General features: G+C 49.6%; 1 protein-coding gene across 8 annotated transcripts in view; it reads left to right on the top strand.

The window, feature by feature from the left end:
- LOC125447679 (homeobox protein Meis1-like) overlaps positions 1 to 20,456 on the top strand; it is a 318,867-nt gene that overhangs the window by 277,644 nt on the left and 20,767 nt on the right. For all 8 annotated transcript variants that reach the window (XM_059640899.1, XM_059640898.1, XM_059640894.1 and 5 more), the window contains exon 9: positions 7,843 to 7,919. In XM_059640899.1, the coding sequence (XP_059496882.1) occupies positions 7,843 to 7,919 (77 nt within the window). The remainder of the gene's footprint in view (positions 1 to 7,842; positions 7,920 to 20,456) is intronic.

The following is a 20,456-nucleotide window of genomic DNA, read 5'->3' as shown; positions in this document are numbered from 1 at the left end:
GGAAGGGATGGGTGAGAGGAAGAACCGGTTAGGGAGGCAGAGACAGGTTGGACTGGTTTTGGGATGCAGTGGGTGGGGGGGAAGAGCTGGGCTGGTTGTGTGGTGCAGTGGGGGGAGGGGATGAACTGGGCTGGTTTAGGGATGCAGTGGGGGAAGGGGAGATTTTGAAACTGGTGAAGTCCACATTGATACCATATGGCTGCAGGGTTCCCAGGCGGAATATGAGTTGCTGTTCCTGCAACCTTCGGGTGGCATCATTGTGGCAGTGCAGGAGGCCCATGATGGACATGTCATCAAGAGAATGGGAGGGGGAGTGGAAATGGTTTGCGACTGGGAGGTGCAGTTGTTTGTTGCGAACTGAGCGGAGGTGTTCTGCAAAGCGGTCCCCAAGCCTCCGCTTGGTTTCCCCAATGTAGAGAAAGCCGCACCGGGTACAGTGGATGCAGTATACCACATTGGCAGATGTGCAGGTGAACCTCTGCTTAATGTGGAATGTCATCTTGGGGCCTGGGATGGGGGTGAGGGAGGAGGTGTGGGGACAAGTGTAGCATTTCCTGCGGTTGCAGGGGAAGGTGCCGGGTGTGGTGGGGTTGGAGGGCAGTGTGGAGCGAACAAGGGAGTCACGGAGAGAGTGGTCTCTCCGGAAAGCAGACAGGGGTGGGGATGGAAAAATGTCTTGGGTGGTGGGGTCGGATTGTAAATGGCGGAAGTGTCGGAGGATAATGCGTTGTATCCGGAGGTTGGTAGGGTGGTGTGTGAGAACGAGGGGGATCCTCTTGGGGCGGTTGTGGCGGGGGCGGGGTGTGAGGGATGTGTCGCGGGAAATGCGGGAGACGCGGTCAAGGGCGTTCTCAATCACCGTGGGGGGGAAGTTGCGGTCCTTAAAGAACTTGGACATCTGGGATGTGCGGGAGTGGAATGTCTTATCGTGGGAGCAGATGCGGCGGAGGCGGAGGAATTGGGAATAGGGGATGGAGTTTTTGCAGGAGGGTGGGTGGGAGGAGGTGTATTCTAGGTAGCTGTGGGAGTCGGTGGGCTTGAAATGGACATCAGTTACAAGCTGGTTGCCTGAGATGGAGACTGAGAGGTCCAGGAAGGTGAGGGATGTGCTGGAGATGGCCCAGGTGAACTGAAGGTTGGGGTGGAAGGTGTTGGTGAAGTGGATGAACTGTTCGAGCTCCTCTGGGGAGCAAGAGGCGGCGCCGATACAGTCATCAATGTACCGGAGGAAGAGGTGGGGTTTGGGGCCTGTGTAGGTGCGGAAGATGGACTGTTCCACGTAACCTACAAAGAGGCAGGCATAGCTGGGGCCCAGGCGGGTGCCCATGGCCACCCCCTTAGTCTGTAGGAAGTGGGAGGAGTCAAAAGAGAAGTTGTTGAGTGTGAGGACGAGTTCCGCTAGGCGGATGAGAGTGTCGGTGGAGGGGGCCTGGTCGGGCCTGCGGGACAGGAAGAAGCGGAGGGCCTTGAGGCCCACCGACTCCCACAGCTACCTAGAATACACCTCCTCCCACCCACCCTCCTGCAAAAACTCCATCCCCTATTCCCAATTCCTCCGCCTCCGCCGCATCTGCTCCCACGATAAGACATTCCACTCCCGCACATCCCAGATGTCCAAGTTCTTTAAGGACCGCAACTTCCCCCCCACGGTGATTGAGAACGCCCTTGACCGCGTCTCCCGCATTTCCCGCGACACATCCCTCACACCCCGCCCCCGCCACAACCGCCCCAAGAGGATCCCCCTCGTTCTCACACACCACCCTACCAACCTCCGGATACAACGCATTATCCTCCGACACTTCCGCCATTTACAATCCGACCCCACCACCCAAGACATTTTTCCATCCCCACCCCTGTCTGCTTTCCGGAGAGACCACTCTCTCCGTGACTCCCTTGTTCGCTCCACACTGCCCTCCAACCCCACCACACCCGGCACCTTCCCCTGCAACCGCAGGAAATGCTACACTTGTCCCCACACCTCCTCCCTCACCCCCATCCCAGGCCCCAAGATGACATTCCACATTAAGCAGAGGTTCACCTGCACATCTGCCAATGTGGTATACTGCATCCACTGTACCCGGTGCGGCTTTCTCTACATTGGGGAAACCAAGCGGAGGCTTGGGGACCGCTTTGCAGAACACCTCCGCTCAGTTCGCAACAAACAACTGCACCTCCCAGTCGCAAACCATTTCCACTCCCCCTCCCATTCTCTTGATGACATGTCCATCATGGGCCTCCTGCACTGCCACAATGATGCCACCCGAAGGTTGCAGGAACAGCAACTCATATTCCGCCTGGGAACCCTGCAGCCATATGGTATCAATGTGGACTTCACCAGTTTCAAAATCTCCCCTTCCCCCACTGCATCCCTAAACCAGCCCAGTTCGTCCCCTCCCCCCACTGCACCACACAACCAGCCCAGCTCTTCCCCCCCACCCACTGCATCCCAAAACCAGTCCAACCTGTCTCTGCCTCCCTAACCGGTTCTTCCTCTCACCCATCCCTTCCTCCCACCCCCAGCCGCACCCCCAGCTACCTACTAACCTCATCCCACCTCCTTGACCTGTCCGTCTTCCCTGGACTGACCTATCCCCTCCCTACCTCCCCACCTACACCCTCTCCACCTATCTTCTTTGCTCTCCATCTTCGGTCCGCCTCCCCCTCTCTCCCTATTTATTCCAGTTCCCTCCCCCCATCCCCCTCTCTGATGAAGGGTCTAGGCCCGAAACGTCAGCTTTTGTGCTCCTGAGATGCTGCTTGGCCTGCTGTGTTCATCCAGCCTCACATTTTATTATCTTAGAATAGTGAGGTGGTTATTTTTGGCTAGCATGGAAACAGTGGGCTGAAAGTCCTTTTGGCATGCTGTAGACATCTATGACTTTATCTCAACCTTCAATCTTATCCGTTAAGTCTGTATGCTGTCATCTTTTGATTGTCAGTTCCCTTATCATTCCTTGCACACTTGACTTGAATTTAACACAACTTCCCTCACTTGATCTCATGCCCCTGTCATTTTTTTTAAAGTTAGACACTCTCTACTACCCTCATAGTATAAACACTAGAGTACTGATCCTAGTGCAATCCTGGTGAGGAGCATCCTGTTGGTTCAGCTCCCACAATCCCCAATACTAGTACCAATACCCCCATGAGCTGAGATAACACGGTGTGGATCTGGATGAACCCAACAGGCCAAGCAGCATCAGAGGAGCAGGAAAGCTGGTGTTTTTCGTTGGCTTTCCTGATCCTCTGATGCTGCTTGGCCTGTTGTGTTCATCCAGCCCCACACCTTGTTAACTCAGATTCTCCAGCATCTGCAGTTCCCATTATCTCTGAAGCAATTTTAACCCCCATGAACTGAAACAAGTTTCTACCAGACCACTCTTCAAGTCAATGTTAATAACCCTAAAATGAGCTGCGCCGCTGGGAACGTAATCCGGTGAATCCCTGTGACAGAATTCTTGGTTTGTATCCAGCTTTCAAACCAGTGAACCATCGCTCTGAGAAGGGGGTGCCATTTACGATCAGATGACTCCAGCTGGCAGCGTTCAGTTCTGCCCAGCAACGGTGGGGGGAGGGGGGGGGTGTCTTCTTGTAATGTTTTCCATAGGACACTGAGGACAGTTCGGGGGTCACTGCAGAAGAGTTTGTAGGCTGACAAAGAGTCCAAGAAGCAGCAGAAATAGGAGTAGGAGTGGGCCGTCCAGCCCCACTTCTCCATTCAACACAGTCATGGCTGAACATCAAACTCAGTCCCTGTTCCCTCCTTCTCCCTCTGTTCCCTTTAACCCTAAGAATGCAAGTTAACTCCTTTTTGAAAACGTTCAACTTCCTGTGCAAGAAAGTTCCAAAGCTCCCCACTCTCTGGGTGAAGACATCTCTCCTCATCTCAGTCCTAAACCCCATTATCCTTAAACTGTGAACCCCCCCCCCCACCAGTTTTGGACTCCCTGGTGATCAGGAACATCCTTCCCTGGATTTGCTCCATCTGGCCCAGTTAAAATTTTACATATTTCAATGAGAACTCCCCTCTTTTTTCCTAAGTTCTGGTCAACGTAATCCTATCCAATCCAAAATCTTTCTCTTTATACCTCAATCCTACCTTCCCAGGAATCAGTCTGCTAAACCTTCAGTGTTCTCCTTCCATAACCGGAACATCTATCCTCAGTTAAGGAGACCCCACTGCAGAGAGTCAATGTTAATAATGCTGAAATTAGTTGCACTGCTGGGAGTGTAGCCCAGCTAACAGGTTCTGTCTAGGGGACTCAGTGAGCTGCTCAGCAGATTTGTTTGAACTCAGGGAGAAGCCTTTGGAATTACGAGACCGAGTCTAGACTCAATGACGTCCTGGGTAGTGGAAGAAGTCTTAAAAACTGAAAGGACTGCGGACGCTGAAAATCAGAAACAATAGCAAGAACTGGCACAGGCTCAGCAGGTCCTGGCAACATCTGTGGAGAGAAATCAGAGTTGGTGTTTTGGGTTTAGAACCTCAGAAGAAACGTTTTGTTGCGGGAAGCCAAGAGGGGTCTAGAGGAAGTCTGCAAAGCAACAGTGTAGCTGTGAGAGTAGGGGTTTGAGAAGTCGTTTTCGTTCTGTTGACGTGACTGAGCAAGGGTGGAGCGTGGAGGAACGGTAGGTCTGGCTTGGTTAGGCTAGCTCTTCAGGAAGGGCTGTCGTGTTTGTCATTGAGAGTTGGAGAGCGGACTCTGGGTCGGGGATGGGAGGGGCCGTGTAGCCTCAGGATGGAAGGGATCGCAACCAGAATGGGAACAAGCTTTGAGGGCAATCTGTGGCAGAAGGGGTCACTATAGAGGGACTTTCCTGGCCATTTGACACAACTGGAGAATTGCAATCCCTTGGGATAGCTGTGTCAATTTCTGTCAGGGGAATTTCTGAGGAATCCATGGGATTTCTCTCGATCATCTTTGCTGTTGGGGCTGTTTGGTTACTGTCTAATGCCTGTATTTACTACATATTAATCCTGGGTGTGAGAATGAAGTTGTACATTTATTATGGATTTTGTTCGTGGAGTGTAACGGTTCTAATTCTTTGTTTAAAACTACAGAATTGTATGGCTTTATTCTCTTAACGATTTACACACAATTAAGGAACAAGAGAAGGCCATTCAGCCCAACAAGCCTGGCCCACCACTTGATATCCCTGGGTCTACCACTTTGGCTGCACTGCAGAATGAAAATTACTAGGCCCTATCCAAATTATCCCACACATTCTCTCGGATCGGGGCAACTGTGATCTTATTTATCACTTTGTCCATTTGCTCCTGGCTCCGGTGGAAATCCAGGGATTATTCCCTTTGAGTTTCGCCTTGGAAGTCACTCTGTGAGGTGGGCTTCTTTCGTAGTGCTCCCTACAGCCTTGGTACACTTAGAGATTACAGCAACTGGATGTCCCATCCTTGTGCTGCAAATTCCTCTCTAGCCCAGGACAGAAGCACCTGCACCTCCCCAAACATCACCTCACATGGCTGGCTGTCACACTTTGTGTCATAGTGACCGTGTCAAGCTGCTTGAGATGGTTCATTACCTCCGAGGTACTACATCAAGACAACTTGTTGTTGTACTTGAAACAAATCTCCCATTGAATAAAACAAAAGCCATGAGAGAGTTCTCCCTGGGCTTCTTGGCCAATCAGCTGATGACACGGGAAAGGAAGAACAGATGGCTAGGTTACAGTCAAACTGCTGTTTGTGGGATCTTGCTGTGCATAAATTGATTGTCGTATTTCAACACTATCAAACAGAAAGGGGGCATTTAGCAATGCCATTGAGGGTGCTGTGGGATGGCACTGCCTTGATAAAACCTCAATGTCTCTCAGATGAGATTCCATTGTCTCTCCAATGACCTTCCAACGTCTCTCCAATGAGATTCCAATGTCTCTCCAATGATGTTCCAACACCTCTCCGATGAGATTCCAATGTCTCTCCAATGACCTTCCAATGTCTCTCCAATGAGATTCCAATGTCTCTCCAATGACCCTCCAATGAGATTCCATTGTCTCTCCTATGACGTTCCAATGCCTCTCCGATGAGACTCCGTTGTCTCTCCTATGATGTTCCAATGCCCCTCCAATGAGATTCCAATGTCTCTCCAATGACATTCCAACACCTCTCCGATGAGATTCCAATGTCTCTCCAATGACCTTCCAATGTCTCTCCTATGATGCTCCAATGCCACTCCAATGAGATTCCAATGTCTCACCAGTGACGTTCCAACATCTCTCCAATGAGGCTATGGCATGCTCACGTTACTGATTCTGAGGCTAGGGTTTAGGCTCAGATCTGCCCCAGACATTTTACAGCATCCCCTCATGCCCCCTTTCTCCCCACTCCCCAAATCGCTGGGTTGAGTGTGGGAAACTGGGGTCACATGGTGGCGAAGTCCCTCAGCTCCTGAGGAAGCCGTACCTGGACAGCTCTCCATCCAGCTGCAATGAGGTTCGGCTCTCAAGCTGCGCACTGTGACTCTCCCCATTGCTGAGCTCTAGCCCATGCTTTGAATTAAAGGATAAAGACATCGAACCACTCACAGAGGATCAGAGGGCAGAGAGAGAGAGAGACAGGAGATGAGAGCCACCCAACATTTATGTCACAACTTTGAACACCTGAACTCATCCCCAAGCCTTAATCCCCCAAGAAGCCATGATCCCATTGTATGGCAGAGCTGAACCAATGGGCTCCCGCTGTCTTATGGTCTATTCCCTGTTTGTCGTGGAGGAAGAGTGCTCTATACACAGCAAGATCCCACAAATGGCAATCCGGTAGCGGGCAGGCTAACGGATTTCTCGAATGTGATGTTGGGTGGGGAGGAGGCACCATGGTGGGAAACCTGTCATGTCCCCTCTCTCGCTTCAGGGATCATGTTAGAGGTGGTAAATAAATGTTGACACAGCCAGCGATGCCCACAGACCATAGACCCTAAACAGAACGAACAACAGGAAAGCCCCCATTCCTTCTTGCTTTTGATCCTCCGCTCACTTGCCTTAGAGTCATAGAGATGTACAGCATGGAAACAGACCCTTCGGCCCAACTCGTCCAACCAGATATCCTAAATCAATCTAGTCCCATTTCCCAGCATTTGGCCCATATCCCTCTAAACCCTTCCTATTCATGTCCCCATCCAGATGCCTTTTAAATGTTGTAACTGTACCAGCCTCCACCACTTCCTCTGGCAGCTCATTCCACACACACACCACCCTCTGTGTGAAAAAGATCCCTTTTAAATCTTTCTTCTCTCACCTTAAACCTATGCCCCTCTAGTTTTGGACTCCCCGACCCTGGGGTAAAGACCTTACCTATTCACCCTATCCATGCCCCTCCTGATTTTATAAACCTGTATAAGGTCACCCCTCATTCTCTGACCGTCCAGACAAAATAGCCCCCGGCTATTCAGCCTCTCCCTATTACTCAAACCGTCTAACCCTGGCAACATCCTCGTAAATCTTTTCTGAACCCTTTCAACTTTCACAACATCCTTCCTTTGGCAGGGAGACCAGAATTGAATGCAGTATTCCAAAAGTGGCCTGAACCAATGTCCTGTACAGCTGCAACATTTCCTCCCAACTCCTATACTCAATGCACTGACCAATAAAGGCAAGTGTAGCAAATGACTTATTCACCTTCTACCTGCAACTCCACTTTCAGGCAAGTATGAGCCTGCACCCCTAAGACTGCCTCTCCAGGGCCCCCCGTATCGCAGGGTTACTCCTCTTTGCGGCTGAGCTTCTTCAGTTTCGGAGCAGAGTTTCTGTCTGGACTGGGAGGACAGAGCCCACACACAGGGGAGGAATCGAGGTGCACTGACTGTCTCCTCTCCTCTCCCTCTGCAGCACCCGTACCCCTCGGAGGAACAGAAGAAACAGTTAGCACAGGACACAGGCCTCACCATCTTACAGGTGAACAACTGGTGAGTGACCGCATGCCACACAGGGAGGGAGAGTGTGTGTGTGTGTGTGTGTCCGGGGGGGGAGGGGACAGGGGAGTGAGCACAGCGGGAGTGAGGTGGAGAGGAGTGAACAGAGGGAGAGTGGGGCGGAGGGGGCAAGAGTGCAAGGGGAAGTAGGGGAGGAGAGTGGGTGGACAGGGTGTGAGGGAGGTGAGTAAGAGGGGGAGGGGAAGGGGGAGTGGACTGGTGAGTGAGTAGGGGGAAGTGAGGAAAGGGGAATGGGTAGAGGGAGAGGGTGGGACGGAACGAGGGGGAGGGGTTGTGGGGGAGGGGTAGAGTGTTTTGGGGAAGGGGGAGGTGAAGGGAAGTGGAGGGTGAGGAAAGGTGAGTGAGCGGAGGGGGAGTGAGGTGGAGAGGAGTGGGTGGAGGGGGAACAAGTGCGAGGGAAAGTGGGGGCGGAGAGTGGGTGGAGAGGGTGTGAGGGAGGTGAGTAAGAGGGGAAGAGGAAGGGGGAGTGGACCGGTGAGTGAGCAGAGGGGAGTGAGGTAAGGGGAGTGGGTAGAGAAAGAGGGTGGGACAGAATGAGAGGGAGGGGTTGTCTGGGAGGGGGAGTGAGTGGAGGGGGAAATGGGCAAAATGCCAGCAACCCCCACCCACCACCAACATTATTTGTGACGGGAGTCACGTGTTGAGGGAGGGGGGTGGGGGGGCGGGCAGTCTTGAGGAGGGTCCTGTGAAATGGATTTTCTTTCCGAGCGGCCTATCGGAAAGGCTGTCGGGTTTGTTTCGTTTTGAAACTTTTACAGACTTCAATTTCCTAATTTTGCGACTATGGGGATGGGGGTGATCATGGGGATGGGGGTGTCCAGTCCACAAGGCTGTCTGTTACTGAGATCCCCATCAATCAAAGGCCAGGAGATTGTGTCTGTTGGCAGCAACCTCAGACCTCCATCTCCTGACGCCATCATCCAAGTGGGCTCCATGATCTTATGGAAAGGAGGAGCAGAATCGAGGGACCAAATGGCCCATTTCTGCTCCTGTTTCTTGTGCTCCTGTGTAACAGTGAACCTTCCTGGAGACTCCTTCCATGATTGGCTCATCCTTCAGTCACATCACCTCTCCTCAGCCTGTCAGAAAGAAGGGAGGGTTTTTGTTTGAGAGATAGGAGGAGCTGGCAATATTAGCGAATCTGAGATCGCAAACTGTAGAGCTGGAGCAGGCCAAGCAGCATCAGAGGAGCAGGAAGAAGGATCTAGGCCCGAAACGTCAGCCTTCCGGCTCCCCTGATGCTGCTTGTCCTGCTGCGTTCATCCAGCCCTACACCTTGTTATCTCAGGGCCTTTATTGAGCCTGGTTTGATTCCAAGTGAGGACAGGGAGGCAGCAATTGTTTCCTCATTCCTCACTGGTTTTATAACCAGTAAACAAACATGCTTAAAGAAAATGGACAAGCAGTGTACTGGAGATGAATGTGGAGACTCCAGGGTAACTCTGGAGGAGTTGGCAAATCCCGACGGATGCGTAGTATCTCTCCATAAGACTGTGCATCAGCACACTAGTCAGGAGTGTGATGGAATACTCCCCACTTGCCCTGGATGGGGGCAGCCCCAACAACACTCAAGAAGCTCAACACCATCCAGGACAAAGCAGCCCCCACTCAATTGGCACCACATCCACAAACATTCACTCCCTCCCCCACCGACGCTCAGCAGCAGCAGTGTGTACCATCTACAAGATAAACTGGAAATTTACCAAAGATCCTCAGGTAGCACCTTCCAAACCCACGACCACTTCCATCTAGAAGGACAAGGGCAGCAGATACATGGGAACACCACCCCCTATAAGTTCCCCTCCGAGCCCCTCACCATTCCCGACTTGGAAATATATCGCCGTTCCTTCAGTGTCACTGGGTCCAAATCCTGGAATTCTCTCCCGAAAGGCATTGTGGGTCAACCCACAGCACATGGGCTGCAGTGGTTCAAAAAGGCAGCTCATCTCCACCTTCTCAAGGGGCAACTAGGGACAGGGCAGTAAATGCTGGGCCCAGCCAGAGACACGTATGTTGCATGAATTAAAAATAAGATATGAGCAAAATTAGGCCATTCAGTCCATCAAATCTGCTCTGGCATTCAATGAGATCATGGCCAATCTAATAATCCTCAACTCCACTTACTTATCTTTTTTCCATCATCCTCAATTCCCTTACAAATTAAAACAAAAATCTGGGCCCCAAATACATTTATGACCCAGCCGTTCTGCAGCCCTCTGTGGTGTAGAATGCCGCAGACTCAGTGCCCTCCGAGAGGAGAAATGGATTGCAGCTGCTGCAGGATTTGGCCCGGCTCCTGTTCAGTCAGGCTCGGAGTCAGAAACTCCTCAAAGTTCCCGCTCTAAGCGCTCCATCGACTTCCCGCTCAATGTGTGGACTCAGTCTGTTGGGAAGGGTGTTCACATCATCTAGTAACCACGCTGGGAACTGCATGTAACCTGAACTTTGGGACGGTTAACCCAACAGGAGCAGCCACCTCTTTCTGTGGATCAGAAATAAGCGACTCTGTCCCGAGCTGTTGGCACCTTGCACTTTCGGTGCCAACCTGGGCCACTTCCCAAAGGGCTGGGATAAACTGAGCCGGCCAGCTGAAGGAATCCTCACTTCTTCTGGGCTCTCTCTTGTGTTTATTTGGGTGTTTCATTGAATCTCTCTCTCTCCCTCTGTGTGTGTGAGACGAGGCCGCTCTGTGTCAGCTCCTCCTGGAAGCCCATGTTGAAAATCTCAGGCCCGTGTCCAGCTGGCTCATCCCCTCCCTGTCTCTATTTGGAAAGAAAGACGCAAGATTTCCAAATTGAAACCTTGCTTAACGAGGAATCAGTGCATCCAATGGAATGGGATTCCCTGGGATTCATTCCTGTTGTTTTAATGGTATTATTCAGTATTATAATACCATTCTGTGCCGTTACATCTTTGTCGTTGATTATATTTAAGTTTTATGTTGTATGCCACAATATATTGTTGCATGATATTAATTCAGGGGATGTGTTACTTACCAGCGTCACTGGCCTGTGAATCCAATAAGAACTGCCTAATGTTCCAGGGACCCTGGTTCAAACCCCATCCAGGCCAGACAGTGAAATTTGAATTCAGTAAAATCTGGAATTAATGTTAGCATAGTGGCAGTCACAGTCAGTCATTGTGAGAAACTTGTCTGTTTGGTAATGTGTAGGGCTACAGGGATAGGGGAAGGAGTAGGGTTACGGGGATAGGGGAAGGAGTAGGGTTACGGGGATAGGGGAAGGTGTAGGGTTACGGGGATAGGGGAAGGTGAAGGGTTACAGGGATAGGGGAAGGTGTAGGGTTACGGGGATAGGGGAAGGTGTAGGGTTACGGGGATAGGGGAAGGTGTAGGGTTACGGGGATAGGGGAAGGTGAAGGGTTACGGGGATAGGGGAAGGTGAAGGGTTACGGGGATAGGGGAAGGTGAAGGGTTATAGGGATAGGGGAAGGTGAAGGGTTACGGGGATAGGGGAGGGTGGAGGGTAAGATTTAGGTGAAGGGTTAGAGGAATAGGGTAGGGGTTGGTTCTGGGTAGGATGCTCTTTCTAGGATCGGTGTGGAACTGATGGGCCGTATTGATCTGCTTGCATACTTTAGAGATTCTATGATTTAAGTCCTTGAGGGAAGGAATATTACTCTCCTTACCTGGTCTGGTGTACACGTGGCCCTTGTGAGACTGGCTCTCTCTCAACTGCCTACACGTCCCAGGACACAATGGGGGAAAGTAGCATGGCCAGCCCACCCTAACCTGCACATCTTAGGACTGCTGGACGAAACCAGAGCACCCGGAGGAAACCCACGCACACACAGGGAGAACGTGCAAACTCCACACAGACAGTCGCCTGAGGGTGGGATCAAACCCATGTCCCAGTGAGGCAGCCGTGCTAAACACTGAGCCACCGTGCTGCCATTTTTCCTTTGGGGTTTAGGGGAAGAGGGTAATGGGGAGGCAGTGGGGAGTTGTTGTTCGTGAGTAGACCACCATTTTGCCCCATCCCTTGGAATTCTGCCCTTGGGGTAACTTCGGGAACCCTTGCCCTGTGAGTGTGCCCTGGGATATGTCAGGATTGGGAAATGCCTCAAGAGGGTTATAGTTGAAGATGTCGATTCGGTGAGCAGGGTGTGTGAGAGAATGCAGGAAACTGTTGGGGAATGGGGTCAGAGGGGCCTGGCCTGGTCGAACAGGCACAGGGAGGTGTCAATACAGAGGAACATGAACCACTCAATAGGATCGTCTTCTGCCAGTGGCATGGCTGTACTCAGAGAGCAGGAGCAGCTTTTGCAACCTGGGGCTACAAGTCTCAGGACAATCTAATGGCCATTTACCCAAGTTCAATCATTTTTCTAATTAGAGGTGCTTCATCTCCCCAATAACACCACACGACAAGTTAATCTCATGTCCGGAGAAGGCTGGACGGTTGCAGACCTGCATTGGCACTGGATTTCAATGCTCACCCTGGGACAGTCTCAAACCTGACCCTCTGTTTCCCCCAACCTCTCCCCCCACACCCACCACACACTCCCCAGGCTGTTACTGGACAGCAGCCTGTACAGAGTCCCTGAGCTGAGAGTTGTCAGGGTATCAGGAGTCCCCCCGCCCCAAGTGACAGCTAAATTAAAGACAGTTTGCTTGTCAAGGGCAATGACATTAGAGCTTGTTCACAGATAATCACTGCAGGAAGATAAAGAAAAGAATCTAATTTCTGGCAGTGTAATTTCCTCTCGGATTAAACAGTCCGAGTGAGCTTTCAGTGTTCCATTCTTTTGCAAAGGAGTGAGGTTATTAGACTATTCAAACATTACTTAGAAAAACAGACTGCTGGTAATTTAATTTTCCACCATGACTAATACGCAGCTGTATCTCCATTCTTAATTATTCCAACTTCAATACAAATCGTGTTCTTTCCCCGGTTAGAATTTCCTAACTAGGCTCGAGAGGTTGCTTGGGTCCAATTTTGCCCATCTCTTTTCCTGAGGGGACTTGGATGAAATGGTTGCTAGCCATGGATTGGTTGCCATGGTACCTGCCAGTCCGTTGCCAAGTTACCCGCAGTCTGGTTGCCATGGGGTTCACGCAGGTTACATAACCCGAGGTACCCATGGGTCAGTTGCCATGGTATACACCTGTCGGTTACCGTAGTCTCGCCAGACTCCCATTCATGGCTGACGTTTAGAGGTGGTTTAACCTGAGGGTCACCACATCTCAGGGGAGGGGAGTGGTTGAGGAGGAGAATCTATCACAGTAACTTCAGCTGGTGTGGGAACTGAACGCACCACGCTGGCACCAGCTACCAGCCATCTGATCTAAACAATAACCCCCCCCGATACCATGGAACCCACAGCTTATATAACCATGGCACCCATGGGTCAGCCACCATGCAACCCCCATTGGTCTCTGTGTCATTAGAACCTCCATAACCATGGTCCACATGGGTCAGTTGCTATGACAACATCTACTTACCACCATGGCAGCACAATTTCTATAACCATGGTATCCATGGATCAGTTGTCATGGTGACCTCCATTTGTCACCACAGCACTGCAACATCAATAACCGTAGTACCCATGGATACATTGCTGTGGCAAACTCCATTGGTTGTCATGGCACTACAACTTCTATAGCCATGGTACACATGGATCAGTTGCTATGGTGCCGTTGCTTGGAACCCACATGCCAGTTGCCACGGTACCCTCTGTTGGTTGCTATTGTAACTGTGGTATCCGTAGTATCGTGCCATGCTGGCCATGGGTTGGTTAGTAGTCGATGGTTATGGCTCATTTGAGTGTCATTTACACCTCACCGACCCCTTGGTCCTGAGATTCCCAGGGCTCTCGTCACACGGTCTCCAACCAACCTGTCCCTCCCCCTCCATTGGTAGCCCCGGGTACATCAACCTTCACAATGCCTAGCTGCTCATGCCAATCGAAGCAAAAACACGCAATGAATTACTCTCCAGAATAGTCTTTAAAACGCTCTGCGGTTTTTCTTCCAGCTAGCTCCTGGGGTCTTTCATTCCTGGAGACTGTTGGACTTTCCTGGGAGGGGATGGGGGAGGTTATCATCCCCATGTCCACACTGGGAGACTCTCAGAAACCTGCCATTAAATCTTCTCTGTCTGTGTAATAAAAACATCAATTTAACCAATTATTGGATCAATTAGGAAAGTTAATTATTGGCAATTAACGCTCTGTGCTTGACTGGTTCTGGCCGGGTTGTGGTTTACTAGAGTTCTCCAGCTCCTTCAGTGTTGGATAGGTGCCAAACCCACAGAAATTCAGCTTCAAACATCCAACCCATTGTTAAACCTTCCTGGGACACACTTTCATATTCAAATAAATTGCAGCAATAAACTGAGTTGTTAGCAAATGTCTTTACTACCAGAAGATTAGAAATAGCAGCTCTAAGTGTCAGTGAAATAGCTAAATGTTTTACTTCCCACACTACAGGCCTTTTCCCAACCCCCTTTCCCTGATCTCCCTTTCTTTCTCATTCCACCTCTTCCCTCATTACTTCCCACTCCCCTGCCTTTCACTTCCCTCTTAGCCTGCTCCGCCCACATCCTCACTCTTTTTTTCAAAACATAACCCTGCATGGCATCCCTGGAAAAAATGGCATTTGTTCCCCATCCTTATTTGCCCTTTGGACACAGTGTCTTGTTCTGGCTTTCTAGAGGACTCTTCAGAATAAACCCCTCTCGCTTTGGGTCTGGAGCCACATGTAGGCCAGACTGTGTAAGGAATTCCCTCCCTAAAGGACATTGGTCAGTCGAATGGGTTTATCTGATATTGTGCAATGGCTACATGTTTCAATTGAGTTCAAAGTTGAGCTCTTTACCTTTTGTTGGGATTTGAATGCACACGTAAACCAGATAAAAGAGGACCAGAGAACCGTAGAAGCTGGAAATCAGAAACAAATGCAGAAATTGCTGTGAAAACTCAGCAGGTCTAGCAGCATCTGTGGAGAGAAGAAGCAGAGTTAACATTTCAGGTCCACAGGGATGATAACCTCCCCCAGCCCCTCCTAGGAAAGTCCAACAGTCTCCAGGAATGAAAGAGACGTCTTCCTTAGAGCAGATGCTGCCTGACCTGCTGAGTTTTTTTCTTTTCTGTTTTTATCCCCAACCTGGGATTCGGATTATCAGGCCAGAAGCATTACTATTATGTCATTACTTCCCATTTTTTGAGTGACAGATCCTCTCCCATTTCGTTCTCTGTCTGATCTGATCCTGCCTCTGGCTTAGGTGTAGCACTCCGTAACACTTCAACAACATCAACAGTTTTCACAGAATCAAAGATGGCTGGTTTGCAGGTGCTGTAGGTAATTAAGATGGCAAATGGGATATTGTCCTTCATTGCTAGAGGGATTGAGGTTGAAAGCAGGGAGGCTATGCTGCAGCTGTATAGGTGCTAGTGAGGCCACACCTGGAGTACTGTGTCCAGTTTTGGTCTCCTCACTTCAGAAAGGATGTACAAGACCTGGAGGGGGTCTAGAGGAGTTCCACGAGGTTGATTTCCAGGCTTGAGAGGGTTGGCTTGTGACAAGAGATTGAGCAGACTGAGACTTCACTGGAATTTAGACAAATGACAGGGCATCTTACAGAAGCACATAAAATTATGAAGAGGATTAGATAAGACAGAAGCGGGGAGGTTGTTTCCATTGGTGGGTGAAACTGGAGCTAGGGGGTGTAGCCTCAAAATAAGGGGGAGGTTCAGGACTGAGCTGAGGAGGAACTTCTTCACCCAAAGGGTTGTGAATCTGTGGAATTCCCTGCCTAGTGAAGCAGCTGAGGCTTCCTCATTGAATGTTTTTAAGGCACAGTTAGATTTTTGAGCAGTAAAGGGATTAAGGGTTTATGGTGAGTGGGCGGGTAGGTGGAGTTGAGTTCATGAAAAGATCAGCCATGATCTTATGGAATGGTGGAGCAGGCTCGATGGGCCAGATGGCTTATTCCTGTACCTGGTTCTTATGTTCTTATATATGGTCTGACCCTGTATTCTCACACAGAGGGACTGAACATTAGACACAAGCTTTCCAGAAATTTCCTTTCAAGTTATTCCAGGATTTTCTAATTCCCTTCTAATAGATGGTATCGAAAGCCCAATATTCCTGATCCATTTCAGTCAAACAGAGAATGCCTCATTTGAGATAAGGAGGAAGTGTGGGGGTGTAAGAGGCTGGGAGAGGAACATCCAAGGGAACATTGTACATTGCAGTCTCAATAAAAGAACACGCTTGTGTCAGATTGAAGGAAGAGAGTAGAGCTGAGATAGGATCCTACATCATACAGCACGGAAACAGATGTTTCCGCCCAAATTGTCCATGTTGACCAGATATCCTATACTGATGTAGTCCCATTTGGCCCTTATCCCTCTAAACCCTTCCTATTCATGACCCCATCCAGATGCCTTTTGAAAACAGCATCGTCCTATATCGGGGTGTTAGTAATAATAGATATGACTAAACGAGCTATAGTTCCACTCTCTCATCAGAGAGAGATGACTGGTGGTGGTTTAACCTGAGCATCACCGTGCCTTAGGTAAGGGCTAATGCTAAGGATCTTCAAGGCAACTTCAGCCGGTGTGTGGCAGTTGTTTCCACATGGTAGTATAATGCTGCTTCCCAAACCAGCTGTCCAGACAAATGAACTATCCAAACCCACCTTGTTAACAGTGCGTGAGATAATAGGAACTGCAGCTGCTGGAGAATCCGAGATAACAAGGTGTGGAGCTGGATGAACACAGCAGGCCAAGCAGCATCTTAGGAGCAGGAAGGCTGACATTTTGGGCCTGGACCCTTCATTAGTCTAGGCCCGAAACGTCAGCTTTTCTGCTCCTCTGATGCTGCTTGGCCTGCTGTGTTCATCCAGCTCCACACCTTGTTATCTGTTGTTAACAGTACATGTCAGGGAATGGGTAGATTCAGAGGGCTCTCAAGCAGGGTTGGGATTACAGGTTTAGTAATACACAGTACAGTATAGCACAGGAACATGTCCTTCAGCTCACAATGTTGTGCTGAGCATGATGCTAAACAGAAACAGGAAGAGGCTATTTCAGCTGATCAGATCCCTTCTGCAGTTCAGCTGGACTATATTTGATCCGTATCGGAATTCAACCTCCTTGCTCTGTCCTTTAATTCTGAGGAAGGTTTTGGCTGCTCATCGGGTACTTAATCAAATTTAAGTTTTGCAAATGCCTCCTCCCTCTTAATTTTAAACCCTTTTTGTTGTCTGATTATCTCCTCTTCCACTCAGCACCATTTTATCTCTTGGAAAAGACGGATGAAACTATTTGTTTCATATCAAAGCCATATCCCCTGCCTCCTTGTAAGAATGATCTATTGTGGTCCATAATCAGCCTTGCTCCTCCTTTTACAAGCCTTTTATTGATGTCTAGATGCAATATTTTGGGATTTTCTGTTATGTTCGCTGCCAGTGTCTTTTCATACTTTCTCTTTGCTTCTCCCACTTGTTTTCACAGCTTCTCTCTCTGAGCTGTCTATATTCCAGCCTCACCATTGGCTGTTATTTATCCACCTGATAGCTATCAGGAGTAGACTTGTCATTCCTGACACAGGCCTTGAGCAATATAGAAAAGAAATATTCGCTCGAGGGGAGTTGAAACAAGGAGGCATAAATATAAGGGCAGTTCAGTGGTTAGCACTGCAGCCTCACGGCGCCAGGGACCCGAGTTCAATCCCACCTTTGGGCAACTGTCTGTGTGGAGTCTGCACATTCTCCCCGTGTCTATATGGGTTTCCTCCGGATGGTCCGGTTTCCTCCCACAGTCCAAAGATGTGCAGGTTAGGGTGGATTGGCCATGCGAAGTTGCCCCTTAGTGTTCAGGGATGTGTAGACAGGTGGGTTAGCCATGGGATATGCAGGGATACAGAGACTGGGTGGTGTGCTCTTCGGAGGGTTGGTGCAGACTCCATGGGCCGAATGGCCTGCTCCCACACTGTAAGATAGTCACACAAAGATCCAATAGGAAACCAATGAGAAACTTTATTACTTAGGAAGTGGATGGAATTTGAAATTTACTACCGTGCGTGGTTGTAGAATTATAGAATGGTTTCAGCGCCGGAGGCCATTTGGCCCACCACACTGTGTCCGTGCCAGCTCTCTGCAAAAGCAACTCAGCCAATCCTACTTCCCCACCTTTCCCTGTAGATCTACAATTCTTTTCCCTTCAGATTATTTGAAGGCCTCAGTTGAATCGGAGGTGAATAGGAGAGAAGAAAGAATGGAGGGTCATGTCATGGAATCATAGAATCCCTACATGCAGAAAGAGACCATTCAGCCCATTGAGTCTGCAATGACCCTCCGAAGACCATCCCATCTACCTTACCCTAGCCCTGTAACCCTGCATTTCCCATGGTTAACCCACCCACCATGGGGCAATTTAGCATGGCCAGTCCACCTAATGATGGTGATAGGGTGAGATGAAGTAGGGTGGAGGAAGGGAGTGCCTATGGAGGCCACAAACCTTAGTACGGACTGAAAGCCTGTTTCTTTGTAGCATGTTCCACACGTCTCCATATGCTGGTGGACCAGTCAATATAAGCCACTCTTCAAATGTGTAAGCTCTAATGTTAGGACAGAAACTAAGCAGTCCCTATTACACAAAGAGAGACCATCACTCATTCTGGACAGTACATCGGAGACAAAGCTTGAAACAGGCTCAGTGGGTCATGTACACTATTGAAGTGCAGTAAATGGACCCCGTAAGCTTCGTCTTTGTGTTTAACTGTGGTTTGGTGGATGGCTAGAGATTTTCCAGAATGTGCTCAGCAACGCATCTCAGACAGCACCTTCCAAACCCATGACCACTTCCATCTAGAAGGACGAGGGCAGCATATACATGGGAACACCACCCCCTGCAAGTTCCCCTCTGAGTCACTCACCATCCCAACTTGAAAATATATCGCCGTTCCTTCAGTGTTCCTGGGTTAAAATCCTGGAATTCTCTCCCTAAAGGCATTTTGGGTCAACCAACAGCAGGTGGACTGCAGACGTTCAAGAAGGCAGCTCACCCCCACCTTCTCCAGGGGCAACTAGGGGTCACAAATTCTAGCCTGGGCCAGTGATGGCAAATCTTGTGGAAGAATTTATTTTAAAAGATCAATACTTAGAACATGGATGGATAGAATCATAGAGTTATATAACATGGAAACAGGCCCTTCGGTCCAACCCGTCCATGCAGACTAGATATTCTGTATAAATTTAGTCCCATTTGTCTACATCAGGCCCACATTCCTCCATTGTACCCCCCCTCCCATACCCATCTAGATGCCCTCCAAATGCTCCAATCATACCAACTTCCACCACCTCCTCCGGCAGCCCACTCCACACAAGCACCTACACCCCTGCACAAAAATGTCAAACCCCTTAGGTCCTCTTAACATCTTTCCCTCTCACCCCAAACCCATGCCCTCCAATTTTGGACTCCCCCACTATATCGATGCCCCTCATGAATTTGTAAATCTCTATACGGTCACCCCTCAGCCTCCACACTCGAGGGAAAACAGTCCTGCCCTATTCAGCCTCTCCGTGTAGCCAACCCTGGCAACATCCTTGTAAATCTTTTCTGCACCCTTTCAAGTTTCACAACATCCTTCCTAAAGGAGAAAGATCAAAATTGCACACAGTACTCCAAAAGCGGGCCAACCAATGTCCGTACAGCTGCAACATGACCCTCCCAACTCCTAAACTCAGACTACTGATCAATAAAAGCAAGTGTAGCAAGTGCCTTCTTCACCATCCTGTCTACCTGTGACTCCACTTTCAAGGAACAATGAACCTGCATTCCAGGGTCTCTTTGTTCAGCAACAGTCCCCAGGACCTGACCATTAAGTGTGTAAGTCCTGCCCTGATTTGCCTTTCCAAAATGCACCGCCTCACATTTATATAAATTAAACACCATCCGTCACTCCTCAGCCCATTGGTGGATTCTTGAGGTTAGAAGGATCAAAGCATATGTGAAGAAAACAAGAATGAGCTGGGCAAGGACAGGTTAGTGAAGGAGAAGCTGTTCCTGCAATGAGAGGAATGGAAACAAGAGGGGCATGGGTGTAATGTGATGTGCAAACGAGCTAAGGCTGGTGTGTGAAAAAACACATTCTCGCCCAACGAGTGCTTTGGGTCTGGAATACACTGCCTGGAAATGTAGAGGACACAGGTTCAACAAAGGCATTCAACAGGGGCACTGGGTGGTTGTTTGGAGGGATATGGAAATCAGGCAGGAGATTGGCACTCAGTTATGATGTCGTCTGAAGAGCCAGCACAGACTCGATGGGCTGAATGGTCACTTTTGACACCCTAACAAATTTTGAGACCTATGTTTGACACAAAATTTCCAAAGACCTCTGTTCAGTAGAGCACTTTGTAGACAGAGCATTTGGTATAATTGCCCTTAATGTTTAACAGGGATGCCTACACAGTTGCTGGCATCCCTTGGCAAACCCTGATTAGATTAGATTCCCTACAGTGTGGAAACAGGACCTTCGGCCCA

The sequence above is a fragment of the Stegostoma tigrinum genome, chromosome 39 (assembly GCF_030684315.1).
Source record: "Stegostoma tigrinum isolate sSteTig4 chromosome 39, sSteTig4.hap1, whole genome shotgun sequence".
NCBI classification, from domain to species: Eukaryota; Metazoa; Chordata; class Chondrichthyes; order Orectolobiformes; family Stegostomatidae; genus Stegostoma; species Stegostoma tigrinum.
This window is presented reverse-complemented; position numbering and strand designations above follow the sequence as displayed.